Source organism: Cervus canadensis, chromosome 1 (genome assembly GCF_019320065.1).
Source record: "Cervus canadensis isolate Bull #8, Minnesota chromosome 1, ASM1932006v1, whole genome shotgun sequence".
NCBI lineage: Eukaryota > Metazoa > Chordata > Mammalia > Artiodactyla > Cervidae > Cervus > Cervus canadensis.
In genome coordinates, this window is record NC_057386.1 from 32,959,895 (window position 1) to 32,974,642 (window position 14,748).

Consider the following 14,748-nt stretch of genomic DNA (forward strand, 5'->3'; position numbering starts at 1 on the left):
GTATGGGTTCAATCCCTGGTCAGGGAACTAAGATCCCACGTGCATCAAGGCAAAAAAAAACCCAAAAAAAATGTCTCCGGACCTTGCCAAATGTCCCCCAGGGGACAAAAGAGCTCCCGGATTGAAAACCACTGGGGTGGTGGAAGACCGATCGGCCTCGGGGTCCAGAGAGTAGAACCACCCTCCGGGTGCTGCTCCCTGGTTGCTAAGAGCCCACGAAACACTCGAGCTGCAGCGCTCCGGAAGGTGAGGCTTACGCAGATAAGCGGCAGGTTTGGGCTGGGAGGCGGGCGGTTTTATGCAGATAACGGGGCGGTGCATGCATGTTGATTAGCTGGGCTGGCTGCCGACGCGGCTGGGAGCCTAGCGGGTCCCGCTGCGCTTTGGGCAGAGGTGGCATCTTTCTTCCGCCCCCTCCTTGTCCCTAAGTTCCTACCCTCCGAGAATCGCCCACGACCTTCACCCCCGTCCATTTCTCCCTCTTCTCTCCGCGCCAGTGCCCCTGAATCCTAATCGCTCCACTCGTGGCGCCCCCCGCGTTTCTCCTCTTCGCCGCAAACCCCGCGACCTCCAGCAGCCCGCCCGCGCGGGCCCGATCCTGCCTGGCGGCTCCCGCCGCAACCTCCTCAGCCTTCCCGCTCTCCCGGGGCTCGCGCCACTACACCCTCGGGTGTCTCCCCTCGAGCTTCCCGGTTCCCTCTTCTTCCCACCCCCTCGGAGCCCCCTCCCCCGCCTTGGCCGGCCGGCATGCAGGTGTCTATCGCATGTACTGAGCAGAACCTTCGCAGCCGGAGCAGTGAGGACCGTCTGTGTGGACCCCGGCCGGGCCCCGGGGGCGGTAACGGTGGGCCGGTCGGCGCGGGGCATGGGAACCCTCCAGGGGGAGGAGGGTCGGGCCCTAAGGCCCGGGCCGCCGTGGTCCCCCGACCCCCAGCGCCTGCTGGGGCCCTCCGAGAGAGCACCGGCCGAGGCACTGGCATGAAATACAGGTACGGGGGTGGCCTGGTCGCCCGCCACATCTGCTCCCTTTCCTGACCCCAGAGGCTTCCTGGGATGCTGCCAGGAACCCCTCAAACTTCACTAAGAAGGTCTTGGCTCATTCCATCTCTACTTCCCATCGCTGGCACTCCCTTACACGGTCCTTTTCTTTTCTTTTTTGCTCTCTGTCCATTCCCCTGCCTAGTAGAAAATCAAGTTTACTGAGGTTGACCAGGCCTGTCAGACCCAAGGGATGCTCCTCCTTACCCACAGGAAGGCCAGGGAAACGCAGATCTCCAGGCTGCACACCACCCCACCCTGCTGGGATGGAGTGTCCTTGGGTCGTGTCCTGGGAAGAGGGGGGAAGGAAACGGCTTCTCACTCTGGCCTGCTCAGGGTGCCTGACCCAGATACAGCCCCCACATGCCCCAAGGTCTCCTGCACCCTTTCTTGGTGGGAAGGGAAGTGGGGCCCTCCAAAGGATGCACTACATCTCTCAAGCCCATGCCGAGGGCCAGGAACCAGGTGGGGAAGGTGGAATGAAATGTAACGGACTTGATCTCCGAGAGAACCGCTTAGCTCTCAGGACTACCAGTAGGGGACAGGGGAGGGGCTCCTGCTCAGGAGTCAGCAGAGGTCCCTGATCTGAACTGGCATTTTCACTTGAGGAATTTGATCCCTTCCATATGGCAGCCCTGATTGGGAAGCTGAGTGGAGTACCTGGATGGGGGTGGGGGCGGGGAGGAGGGGGCTCTCTGGTTTGAAGACAGACTTCACAAACCAACAGGAGCAGAGTGAGTAGAAAAAAGGGGGAGAACTGGTCTTTCCTCTCAAACTCCCCACCCAGGTGTCCTACCTGCCTTTGTTGGAGGCCCGTCTGCCTAGCCTATTCAAGGACCCTTGCCTGCCTAATGCTGAACTTGACTTGGTTTACCCCCTTCCACCCCAGTGTCTGCCCTTTAGCACAGCACTCTGTTGAGGATCTGTTTTCACAAACTCATCATAATTAGCCAGTCCCATTCCTCCCAGCCTCCCTCTACCCCAACTCCACACATCCCAGAGATGACTCAAATGAACCCAGGACACACCAGAAGCAGCGTTAGGCAGGCAGCACATCTTCAGTGTGATAAGAGGGAACAGAGGCACTGGACCATGGCTCCAGAGGAACACTTACTATTTGTTCACTTATTCTATGGCCCTGGCACTGCCCAACTTAGTGGGCCCACTGAGTCTAGTTTCTTTGGACTGAGACACCCTGAGGGCATCTCAGTCTGCAATGAGAGAAGTTGGAGGCTGATAATCTATGTCCCTAACGGAGGCTCCACCCCTTCCTGCTGCTTCTGTGTCCTTCAGGAACCTAGGAAAGTCTGGTCTTCGGGTATCCTGCCTTGGCCTAGGTGAGTTAGAAAGAAGAGGAATTAAGGGAAGGGCAGGCATTCTTTCATGGCTGCCCCCCTCCCCCCACCCTGGTCTCATTTGCCTGGCTTCTCTCTTGCAGGTACCTGGGTCACATTTGGTTCTCAGATCTCAGATGAGGTATTGATAAAAGTGATGGGACCTAGAAGCAGGGGGAGGGGGTATGAGGGAACCCAAATGGGGGGAAAACGGACTTGGCTAGGGGTTTGGACAACAAGCATGGAGAATGGTGGACTTGAGGCTGGAGGATGGGGAAAGGGAAGTGAATGTGGTAACCAAGGTTGAGGTGTGATGGGTTAGAGTGCAGTGAGGAAGGTAACTGAGAGGCTGGTGGTTGATCTTCAACTCTTTCTCTCACCATCCTAGACAGCAGAGGATGTGCTGACAGTAGCCTATGAGCACGGTGTAAACCTGTTTGATACCGCCGAAGTGTATGCAGCAGGAAAGTAAGGACTGGGGTGAAAGAGCTAAGTTATACTTGGAAGGCTGAGAGAACATCAGGGCTTTTTGGTTTCCCCCCAAAGAACTCTGGGAATTAAAGCATCCCTAAGTTCCAGCCTTTCAGCCAATGGGCCCCCAAAGCATGTTGGGAACTATAGTCCCAACATCTGTCTCTCTCTAGCTTTGAAGGCAACAGGGCATACTGTGCAGTCAAAATAAAACCAGATATTTCTTGGACATCAGTTATGTGCAACTATGTGAGGATGAGAAAGCTAAATTTTCAAACACACCATAACCACAGCACATATGGCTTCACACTGGGAATAATAAAAACTTTGGATGACCTACCCCTGTCTCTTCTTCTGGCAAGCTCTTCTGCTTATCATTAAGACTTGTCCCAGATGTCAGCTCTCCCAAGAACCCTTTGCCCAACTCCCCAAAGTTGGTCACTACCCCCCCCTCCAGCTCCCAAAGCACTTTACACTGCCCTCTGACACACAGTTCCATCAATTACTGGTTTACAACGCCATATTTGCTGCGCAACGGGGAGGGTCCTCCCTCCATAGAACTTGTCTTCTTCTTTCCCATGTCACCTAAGTACCTACACGGGCTTCCCTGGTAGCTCAGCTGGTAAAGAATCTGGCTGCAATGCAAGAGACCCCCATTTGATTCCTGGGTCGGGAAGATCCCCTGGAGAAGGGATAGGCTACCCATTCCAGTATTCTTGGGCTTCCCTGGTGGTTCAGCTGGTGAAGGATCCTCCTGCAATGCGGAAGAAGACCTGAGTGGGACTTTGCAGAGACTAAAAGAAGGGGGAAGGCAACACAGATGGTTGGAAACAGACGAGACAGTATCCTCCCCAGCATCACTGTAGTTGGTCCCTCGTCTCTCATCCTATTCTATCCCTTCAGCACCCAGAACAGAGCTTGGTTCACTGTTGCACAACTGATATTTGTTGAATGAATGGATGAAAATGAATGACTATAACCCTACTTACAGGAGCTCCTTTTATTTAGTTTAGAATGGGACTGATGGCCATTGGGCTTCTCATTTATGGTCCATTTTACAAGGGAGAAATTAGTTGAAGGGAAAGGTGGGAGGAGGGAAAGAAACTGATCCCATCTTGGAGGAGTCAGTGCTTCTGCCTTGTTTTCCTTCCAGGGCTGAAAGAACCCTAGGAAACATCCTCAAGAGCAAAGGTTGGAGGTAAGACATGTTTGGGGGTGTGGGGAGTTGCTGGGGACATGATCATCCCCACATCCTTTTCTGGCTGGGTCTCCCATTTCTCTTTTTCTCCAGGAGATCAAGCTATGTCATCACTACCAAGATTTTTTGGGGAGGACAGTAAGTGGCTGCCTCACTATAGTTGGGGAGAAATCTGCAGACTGTGTGAAGGTGCATGGGATGGGGAAAGCAGACCATGCACCTGCTCCCCCAGGTCTGCCTCCTGCCTGTGAGGACCCCTACCACCTTGGTTCCTCATGGCTCCAGGCCAGCCCTGGTCCCTTATCTTTGATGCGCCTCATCTTTGACTTATCTTTTCCTACAGGGCAGAAACCGAGCGAGGCTTGAGCCGCAAACACATCATTGAAGGTGAGAGGGGCTGGGAACCTGAGCTGGTTGAGGACAGAAGCTAGAGAAGTTGGGAATATTCTCTGAAGCTCCAAGTCTGAGGCTCTGAAGAGGGAAGCTGGGATTTAGGTGGCCATGGCAGAGGGGTAAGGTCTGAATTTTAGGCAGCTAAAGCTGGAGAGCTTACCTTCCTTTCCCTGTGCTTACCCCAGGCTTGCGAGGATCCCTGGAGCGCCTCCAGCTGGGATATGTGGACATCGTCTTTGCCAATCGTTTGGATCCCAACAGTCCCATGGAGGGTAAAGAAGCACCCCAACCCTGACAGCCCTTCAAAACTGAGCACTTCTTAAACCTTCAGCAGAAGCCAGGCCCTGCTCAGGAGGTCTCCCAAGTTCCACAGTGGAGGCTCAGACCCCAGGACTTGGACAGGGAGGGAAGTAAAGAGCAGATGCCAACCTCTCACAGGGATGAATGGGGTCTTGGTGGGGCCTTGGTGGGGCAGGTGGAGGTCTGAAGATCTGGAACCCAGGATGCCAGGGGTCTGAGAGTGAAGCTTTCCTTCTCCTATGTGCCTAGAGATTGTGCGAGCCATGACCTACGTCATCAACCAGGGCCTGGCCCTATACTGGGGAACATCCCGATGGGGGGCTGCAGAAATCATGGTGAGTGTGCCACCTACTGCCCCCGTCTCACAACTCGTTACCACCTTTCACATGGCCACTCCCATCCCCACTCTGCTGGAGAAGGGCGAGTGGAAGACAATGGAAGGACTGCTCTGACCCCTGTCTCTTCCCCGCCCCAACCCAGGAGGCCTACTCCATGGCCAGACAGTTCAATCTGATCCCTCCAGTGTGTGAACAAGCTGAGCACCATCTGTTTCAGAGAGAGAAGGTGGAGATGCAGCTGCCAGAGCTCTACCACACGATTGGTTCGCAGTCCCCTCATCCCTGCCTTTCCCTCGGCCTCACCATCACTGAGATCCCCTTCCCACATCCGGTCCTCTCCGTCTTAGGTGTTGGCTCAGTCACCTGGTCCCCTCTGGCCTGTGGCCTCATCACTAGCAAGTATGATGGGCGAGTCCCAGATACCTGCAGGGTCACCATCAAGGTGAGATCTGGGGGCTCGGGATGGCAGGAGTGGACTGAGTGAGTAGTCTTTTGATGAATCTCCTTGGCCTCCAGGGCTACCAGTGGCACAAAGACAAAGTGCAAAGTGAGGATGGCAAGAAACAACAAGCCAAAGTCATGGACCTTCTCCCCATCGCTCACCAGCTGGGCTGCACTGTGGCGCAGCTTGCTATTGGTGAGACACTGCCAGCGCTGGACCCTGCAGGGTCCCTGTCTCCGCCTAAGAGCTACCAAACCACAGACTGGTTTGTTCCTGGGGCAGTCCTTCTTCCTCAGAGACCCCTCTGAAGTCTGGGTGTTCACTGTTTTCCACCAGTTCTCTCTCTTTTTCCTTCTCTGCCTCAGCGTGGTGTCTCCGCAGTGAGGGGGTCAGCTCGGTCTTGCTGGGGGTGTCCAGTGCGCAGCAGCTGGTGGAGCACCTGGGCGCCCTGCAGGTGAGCAAGGGACTCAGAGCCAGAGCTCATCTCTGTCCCCTTCCCCAGCAGTCAAGACCTTGATGTCCAACCCAGAATGGGCCTGAGGTGAGTCACCCACTACAAGGTCTCATTTTGCAAATGAGCGGTCCCAGGGCGAGAAGGTAAAGCAGAAGCACAGCTGTGACTAGGCCTCGCTGTGAGGCTCCCCGGGTCCTCGAACCTCCTGCCCTCTTTCAAGGACCCTGCATGTACCATTCTCTCCATCACCCCATTCAATTCCAGGTGCTGAGTCAGCTGACCCCGCAGACGGTGATGGAGATAGACGGACTCCTAGGCAACAAGCCGCATCCCAAGAAGTAGTCCACCAGGGACGCAGGAACCCAAACCCTGAGCCGCTGCATCCCCCAGAAACATGTCCCCGCCTCTGCCTCCCTCCCGCTCCGGATCCCTCCACGCAGCGGCCAAGACAGGGCGGCCCCGCCCACTAACGAGTTCCAGCTTCGAGTAGCGATAGCAAGAACAAAGCCATATCCTCCCGCAGTGGGGCTTGAGAGGGAAAGTAGTCCGCCGCCCCCTGCTACGTCCACCTAGGCCTTCCTGCTAATTCTGGGCATGAGCTACTGGGCCGTCCTCTCTCTGCGACTTGGTCTCGCTCCTTCTCTCTTCCCCTAATCGCCGAGGTCCAGGGAAAAACAAAAAGGCACATACAAGACCCATTGCAGAGTACCTCGAAAGTGGCCCTTGAAATGTCATCAAGGAGTTGAGAGTTCTAATAAGAAGTGAGGTGTAGTGTCACCTGGAAAAACGGAAATGGGACTCTTAAATTCGTTACAAAGGAAGCCAGGCTGGTCCTGGCAGGAAGTAAATGATGACTTTTGGGAAACGGGGACCCTGCCTCAGCCAGGAGGTGGAGAAAAGTGTAAAACTAGAGTTCATATTGATGCTTTGTTCTTGGGGAGAAGGGTAGAGTGGGGAGTGCAGTAGCAAAGCACCGGTGAGGGAAATTTGATGGCCAGTGTATACAGTGTCCTGGCGGAAGTGGGCAGGGAAGACCTTGGAAAGCACACTGGGCCTCACTTCGCAGAAAACAGTGACAGCCTTTAGGTCACGGCAGGGAAATGGGGCTAACATAAAAGGTCTGGGGGGATAAAACTTTGAGCCTTGAGCAGGACTTCCTACCTGGCAGGGAAGGACTGTGTCTTCCTCCTGGCAATAATCTTTTTTTTTTTTTTCCTGGCAATAATCTTAAAGCAATAATAATGGCCCTTCTTGTGCAAGACTTCCCAGGGAACTGTAAATAAAATCTCAGCTTGATCATCACTTGCGGTGTCTGAAGTTGCTGGGGGTTGAGTGTTAGGCTCTCAAGTCTCACCTGTTTGACTCCCTAGCCCCCTGCCAGTAGAAAACTCCAGGACTCTTCCTCTCCACTGCTCATGTACCTTAGTGACCTAGGCACCTTGCTCCTAGCCACTGCTGTCATCAAAGAGCCGGTTTTCTTCTTTCAGTCACCACATGCCTTGGAACCCAGAGGTCTGGCTTCATAGCTGTGTTGCTCCTCCCTCTGACACTCTTATTCTTGTTTTGTTTTGAAAAGTTATATTAGCCAAGGGTCTTATTTCCCTCTTTCCTGATACCCAGTGCATGCCAAGTTGCTTCAGCCATGGCTAACTCTTTGGAACCCTAGGGACCATAGCCTGCCAGGCTCTTCTGTCCATGGGGTTCTCGAGGCAAAATAATGAAGTGGATTGCCATTTCCTCCTCCAGGGGTTCTTCCTGACCCAGGGATTGAACCCGTGTTTCTTACATCTCCTACATTGGCAGGCAGGTTCTTTACCACTGGTGCCACCTGGGAAGCCTGATACCCACACTATCCAAAAAACTGGGTGGTTTTCTTGTAGCTGTGTGGGAGGCACTGTTCTGAGATGGAGGATTTGGGGAAGGAGAGGTAAAATGAAAACTGGTCTATGGTTGAAATGATGCAGAGAGAGAGAGAAGAGAGCTGTTATAAAAAGAAAACAAGTGAAAGATCAGGTGTGAGAGTGGCAGTAAAGCAGGATCAAATGGGATTATGTCAGATACTTACCCTTATTCTTCCCTAAAGAACTCTGATTTCCCTGGGACAGAAAGTGGGTGGAAAGTTACAACATTTAATGATCACAAGGCAGGGGAGGATGAGCTCTTCCTTCCTTAAAATATAACCTTACCATCTCCCTTCTTCTCATCCTCACCCTTCCTTGATCCTGAAGCTGGGAGAGCAAAGTAAAACCAATTTCCAAAAGAGAGAAGTCAGCAGCATGCCATTTACTGGATTAGCAACCAACCGGATCAACTAATGAACACTTACATCCATTCCTATCATCTCCCACTCATTTGGGAAGACTGTGGAGGAAACAAAAAGGTAAAATGTATGACTAAACTAAGCTTAGTTATTCTGTAACAAACATAGGAGAATTTATAAATTCAAAATGGTACTCTCCTTAAATAGTTACTTTGGAGGGTCATGAACTGCCTTCATTTAATGCCTCCTTCATTGCTCAAAACATGTTTTTAAAGTCCTCTTAAAATTACCTTCAGAGGCCGTTAGAAACCCCTTGTAAGAAACCTTCCTTTATTGTCACACCTTGTTAACTAGATATATATATATATATATATATATATATATAGGCCATGCTGCTCCTCTTGTGGGATTTTAGTTCCCTGACCGAGGCCCCCCTGGGCAGTGAAAGCACCAAGTCCTAACCACTGGACCACTAGCTAATTCCCTCACATACCATATTTATCATTCACCTCATTCATTAGTAGAACTTATCCATTGGGTCCTACTATGGTACAGCACCGGGACACAGTGGTGAACAAAACCTGGCTCAGCAACCTTTGTGGAGTTTACAGATGGGAAAGGCAAAGTAACCCCAAACACACACACAAACTTAGGTTGTCCGAAGTCCAGAGGAAAGCACTGGTGTTACCAGAGTGAACCAGTGAGTATCTGACATGGTGAGGCTGCAAAGAGAGCTGAAGGATGAGTAGGTGTTGCAAAGGTGAAACCAAGAAGGTTAGGGGAAGCACATGGGAAAACCTTGTGGGGGAAACAAACAGACAAGTCAGAGGTCTCCAAAGGCTGAATGTCTAAAGAAGAATGGCAAGCAGAATGTGAGACTTGGTGGTTTTAGAGCATGTTTGGCCTTGTAGGGAACTTCAGCATATTATCTTTATCCTAAGGACAGTAGGAAACCCTCAAAATCAGTTATCTTGATATACAACAGATCACCCCCAAATTTAGTGGCTTAAAGGAATATTTAAAAATTATTTTTACTCCACGATTCTGTGGATTGGCTGGGAGCATCTTCTGGTGTTTTCACCTGGGCTCGTTCACGTGGTTGCATTCAGCCCACAGAGCAGCTGAACAGGAAAATCCAATGACTTTACTGGTACACCTGGCCATTAGTGCTGGCTGTTGACTGGGGCTCCTCCCTTCTCCAAGTGGCTTCATCCACCAGCAAACTTCCTTACATGGTGGTCTCAGGGCAGTGTTCCAAAGGGACAAAGGCAGAAGCCATAAGGTCTCTGAAGGAATGATGCTCCAGAACTCACACATCATCATTCCTGCCACATTTTATTAGTCAAAGCAAGTCATGAGGTGAGCCCAGGTTCAAGGAAGAAGGAACAGATCCCAATTCTTGATGGGAGAAGCAGCAAAGTCATATATCTTAGGAATTTGTGGGTATTAAACCATGACTGCATTAAAAGTTTGTTGTTTAAAAAATGTTTATATATTTATTTGGCTGCGCCAGGTCTTAGTTGAGGCGTGCATGAGCTTTAGTTGCACAAAGATCTTTCTTTAGTTATGGCATGTGGGATCTAATTCCCTGACCAGGGATCGAACCCAGGCCCTCTGCACTGGGAGCTCAGAGTCTTAGCCACTGGACCACCTGCTGTAGAAGTTTTTGTTTTTAACAGGAATGGAAGGGATATGTGGTGGTGGTGGTGGTTTAGTCGCTAAGTCATGTCTGACTCTTACAACCCCATGAACTGTAGCCTGCCAGGCTCTTTTGTCCATGGGATTCTCCCATGGGAGGCAAGAATACTGGAGGGGGGTTGCCATTTCCTTCTCCAGGGATCTTCCCAACCCAGGAATTGAACCTGGGTCTCCTGCATTGTAGGCAGATTTTAACAGGAATGGAAGGGATATGTAGTAGGACATAATTAGGCTTGAGTTTTGGAAAGATTACTGTAAGCAGTGTGAAGAGAAGTCTGCAGAAGGCCAGAACAACTGTGGACAAACTGGTGAAGAGGCTTCTGTTTACAGAAGAGATGATGGCAGCTTGAACCAGGGTGGTATACTGGAAGTAGAGAAAAGCAGATGAATTAGTTTTAGGAAGCAAAATATACCAGGCCTAGTGATAAGGGAGGTAAAAGAACGTGAACTCAAGGAAGGGATCTAGGTTTGACACCTAGGTTTCTGGTGTTGGGTAAAAAGATAAGAAACTTGGAAGAGATGTTGTTTAGATGGGGAGATCATCATTTTGGATTCTAAACAAGAAAGGAAGCTGAGCAGGTGATTGGATATTCCAGGCCTAGAGCTAGAAGGGCTTTGGCTGTCTACCACTTTAGGAGCATTTATATAGTCAAATTTACCTTAAAAGACTTAATCACCAACTGAAGATATTAAAAGATGTGAGATCTCTAAGCACCATTACAAAGAGAAGTTCCCCCAAATTTGAGTTATGACAGCATCATTGGACTAAATAGCTTCCTCCAAGTAACCACAAGACAATAAAACTTAGTTCTGAAAAGATATAAAATAATTAAAAATAATGATATATCTTCTCACAAAAGATTGCCCTCTAAGGTTTTAAAGAATCTAGTTTTTAAAAACCAGCTTTACATTGCCTGTTACAGCCAGTAAATGCCATGAGTGTGGAGAATCCCATCTTGTGTTTACCAAAAGAAATAGGGGTTGAGGATGTTGTGCCTGGACCATCAGTGGTTAAGCCCTGCACTTCCACTGAATGGGGTGAGGATTCGATCCCTGGTTGGGGACTGTAAGATCCTGAATGCCCCACGGTTGTGGCAGGAAAAAAAAAAAAAGGAAAAGAAAAGAATATGTTGGGTGCCAAGAAGTTAAAGTGAACACAATATAGGAGAGGGCGTAAAATAATAATAGCAGCTAATATGTGTTTACTGTGTGCCAGGCATCATTCTAAGCACCTTACATATGTAAGCTGATTCAATCCTACTATCATCCATATTTTATAGATGAGAAAGCCAAGGCCCAGCGGAGTTAGGTAACTTGCTCAAAGCATCACAACTGGTAAACTGGGTCTAGGCTCTGTCCTATGAACCTCCACAACAGTGCCTAGACTGTGGGTCCAGGAGAGGCGGATGAGGAAGAAGCTGGGGGTGGCTGCCGCACCAAGAGGGAACATGGGCTGTGAATACTATGTTATGTCCTGTTTACCCGTGGCGGAAGTCAGACCCCTGAGTCAGAGTTTAGGCTGGGCTGCTTTGCTGGAGCCATCATGGTGCGTGGGCGTCCAGGCCTAGCTACTCAGGAAGGAGAAGATTCCCAGCATTCCTGGGCCTGGATCTTGGTATCTAGGGCCCTCCTTAGGTTGAGATGTCAGCTGGGAGTTCAACAGTTTGAGGAGAATAAAATTTGGGAAGCCAGCCTTACAAGAACACAGGGAGGTTGAATATGATAAGGGCAATGGAGCTCAGCGTCTGCTCAAACGCCCGGGGGCCTTCTAAAGATTGGGCAGGACGGGCAGTGTCACTGGCTTAGGAAGTATGTTGTGAAAGAGCCTGAGAACCCCGTGCCAGTGATTGAGGGTTCAGGCTCAGTAGCTAGGGGTTTGCACACAGTACAATTAAGGAGCGCTGGCGCTGCGTGGGGGCCTTAAGGAAGGCGTGCCTGGAGTTGGAGGTGCCGCACCTCCCCGTCCCCAGTCCAGGCACCACCTGGGCCACCTCCCCGCCCCCAGCTTCGCTGAGGCTGGCATTCCGGACCTCGCACCTCCACCACCCCCGCGCGTGCCACCGCGGGGAGGGGCCTGACTGCGACGTGACGTCGCGAAGGGGCGGGGCCTCACGCTTTAAAAGAAGCGAGAGGCCGCGGGGCGGGCCCCAAAACGGGCCCGCTAGGTCTGTCCACGGAGCTGGTCTCGTGAGTGACGCTCTCGGGTCCGCGGCGGGCAAGATGCAGCTCTTGGTGAGGGTGCCGTCTCTTCCAGAGCGCGGCGAGCTGGACTGCAACATCTGCTATCGGCCTTTCAACCTCGGGGACCGCGCGCCCCGCCGCCTGCCCGGGACGGCGCGCGCCCGCTGCGGCCACACGCTCTGCACCGCATGCCTGCGCGAGCTGGCGGCGCGCGGCGACGGTGGCGGGGTGGCGGCGCGCGTGGTGCGCCTGCGCCGCTTCGTCACGTGCCCCTTCTGTCGCGCTCCCACCCCACTCCCGCGCGGCGGGGTCACGGAGATCTCTGTCGACCCGGACTTATGGTCGCGCTTGGAGGCAAAAGTCAGGCGCGAATCTCATGAGGCGGGTGGCGACGCGAACCGAGAGGCCGATGACGAGGAAAAGGAGAGCGAGAAAGGGGCGGGGCCTAGGAGGCGCGCGCTCCGGCGGCTCTGGGCCCAGGTGCTGGTGCCCGCGCTCGGGTGGCGGCGCCCGCTGCCTAGCAACGGTGAGGGGCCCCTGGAGAGGCCGTGGAGGGGGAGCACCAGGGAACGCCGGGTTCAGCTGCGTCTTTCCACTGACCTTAACCGTCCTCCTTTCCCCCAGTGCTGTACTGTCCGGAGGTCAAGGACTTGGCCCACATGACCCGCTGCACGCCGTAACCGGGGAACTCTTAAGCTACGGCAGAAGAAAGGTGGGAGCTGCGTTCTCGGGGCGCGCTGTAGTACAGGGGTCTGATGCCAAGACTACCTAACCCCCCACCCCCACCCTCGTCACATCCTGGATTGGCATGGATGAGGGAGGTGAGCCAAGGGCAGGAGGGAACGCCCAGGGAGGTGTTAATACTGCGCTGCGGAGGCTCCTAGGCGAATCGCCCCCGTCTGACTGTCTGTGCCAGCCTTGCGTATTCAGGATGGAGTGGCTTAGGGATGATGGAAACAGTCTCCGTTCTCGTGGGAAGTAGACAGACTGTTTCCCTAGCTGTGACTTTGGCTTTTGTCCAGGGCAGCTCTGGTGTGTGGGAGCAACAGGTCCCATTTTAGCAATTCTGTGTCAATGATTTTAAAGATGGAACGGGAGAGAAGAGGCCGATTTTCAAGTCGTGTTAATCTCACTTCTCTAGCACCTAAGAGAAGTGAGAAAAATACATTGTACCCACCCTACCCTCCTCCACTGGTATGCCTACTGTTTCTTCATCCCCAGTACTGTTTCTAAAATTATCAAGATGCGTCCCTACCTATGAGGTTAAGAGCCTTGCTTCATTTCGGAATCTCCCTTTAACCAGTTAGGGCAGGCATGAGAAGGTCCAAAGGGCATTTATCTGAGTCAGTTCATTAGTGCTTATCAAGGAGAGGAGCGAGTGCCATTTGGCAAAGGCACTGAATTGTAAGCCTTTGATACTATGTGTTATCTTTACAGTCCCAAAGAAACAGTCACTACTGAAAAAAGATGCTCATAATACAGTTTTAAACTTGTGTCCCATAATTGGACTTCACCAAATTTTAGGGTGTGAGTTTTAGTTAAAAATCCTGTTAATCTCTCATGATAGTACAGTTAAGAGTCAAGGACCAACGGCATCAGCATCATTGGGAGCTTGTTGGAAGTACAGTCTCAGGACTTCAGTTTAGACTGACTGATTCGGACTCTGCATTTTACAAGGAATCCCAGGTGATCCATTTAAATTTAAATAAAAATGTAAGCAGCACTGGTCCAGGTTCTAGACTATCTAGGATATCACCATCTGTGGTTGGAATATTTAAAACACAACTGATATAATTGATATAGTTTTATTCAAGGTTCCTAAAGTGGCACTCTTATTAACTGAGGAAATGTAAACTTTGTGTGCGTAGTTTACTGTGTTGAATTTTCCTCTGAGTTTTAAAAACGTGAACTTACTAATAAACCTCAATTTTTCTAATCCCGTTTTTGCCTTTTTCCTGTCCTTAAGTCTGATGTCTCAGTTTACATTTTCCCTCTTTGGGGAGCCCTTTCTCAGCCTTCAACCTGCTGTTTTCTGATTGCTTGTTAGAATTACAGTTTTTAATGTAATAGCCTCAAAAATCTAAGTGTCTGGTCTCAGGCTCTAAGAAGCTCTGGTAGTGAACAATACATGTCAAGGTGCAGTGTAGCAATTCAAATCTTTGGCCGCCCCTCCCCCCCCAATTCCTTTAAAATAAAATAAATAAAAAAGTGTGCTTCTGCAAACTGGGAACTGAACCTGTGAAGCTGTAGTGACCTCTACTGACTCTTGGCAGAACTAAACAACCTGAAGGTGGAAAGGCTGCTCAAAAGGATGACTGAAGGCAGTTGTGAACCTTGTCAGGCACCCCTCACATTCCACTTCTGTTGAGTGAACCCTGACTCGCTGGTCCCACCCTGAGGCCTGTGAGGTATCCTGCTGTCACCCTTCACACTGAACTCATCACCTCGGGGTTAGGGCTGGAAAAGGGTCCTTGGAATTTTAGTTGATGATCCAAGAAATAAAAACAAGAAAAGGGAAAGTCAGGATTTTTTAGAGAGAGAAATGAATAGGAAATGGCAGAAATCAACACCCTTTCTTTTCCTATCCCTTCCCCTCCCCGCAACCAAAAAACTCCCCCACTCAAAAATAACAGAGCACACA

General features: G+C 51.3%; 2 protein-coding genes across 5 annotated transcripts; both read left to right on the forward strand.

Annotated features, from left to right (window-relative positions):
• Window positions 1–323: 323 nt before the first annotated feature.
• KCNAB3 (potassium voltage-gated channel subfamily A regulatory beta subunit 3) lies at window positions 324–7,270 on the forward strand. 4 transcript variants are annotated; one of them, XM_043474982.1, is made up of 14 exons: window positions 332–989; window positions 2,332–2,375; window positions 2,477–2,514; window positions 2,761–2,840; window positions 3,997–4,041; window positions 4,135–4,179; window positions 4,385–4,428; window positions 4,620–4,706; window positions 4,984–5,069; window positions 5,215–5,335; window positions 5,420–5,514; window positions 5,589–5,709; window positions 5,880–5,968; window positions 6,233–7,270. In XM_043474982.1, exons 1-14 carry the CDS (start codon window positions 748–750, stop codon window positions 6,308–6,310), a joined length of 1,215 nt encoding a protein of 404 aa, XP_043330917.1. In that variant the 5' UTR covers window positions 332–747; the 3' UTR covers window positions 6,311–7,270. The 4 variants fall into 4 exon arrangements, with proteins under 4 accessions (XP_043330926.1, XP_043330908.1, XP_043330917.1 ...); XM_043475000.1 differs by having other exon boundaries at window positions 5,290–5,335; XM_043474991.1 differs by having other exon boundaries at window positions 324–989; window positions 5,290–5,514; window positions 5,880–6,055.
• A 4,813-nt stretch (window positions 7,271–12,083) lies between these two features.
• RNF227 (ring finger protein 227) lies at window positions 12,084–14,178 on the forward strand. Its single transcript, XM_043475013.1, has 2 exons — window positions 12,084–12,633; window positions 12,732–14,178. The coding sequence occupies exons 1-2, from the start codon at window positions 12,147–12,149 to the stop codon at window positions 12,785–12,787; spliced, it is 543 nt and encodes a 180-aa protein (XP_043330948.1). The 5' UTR covers window positions 12,084–12,146; the 3' UTR covers window positions 12,788–14,178.
• Window positions 14,179–14,748: the final 570 nt, after the last annotated feature.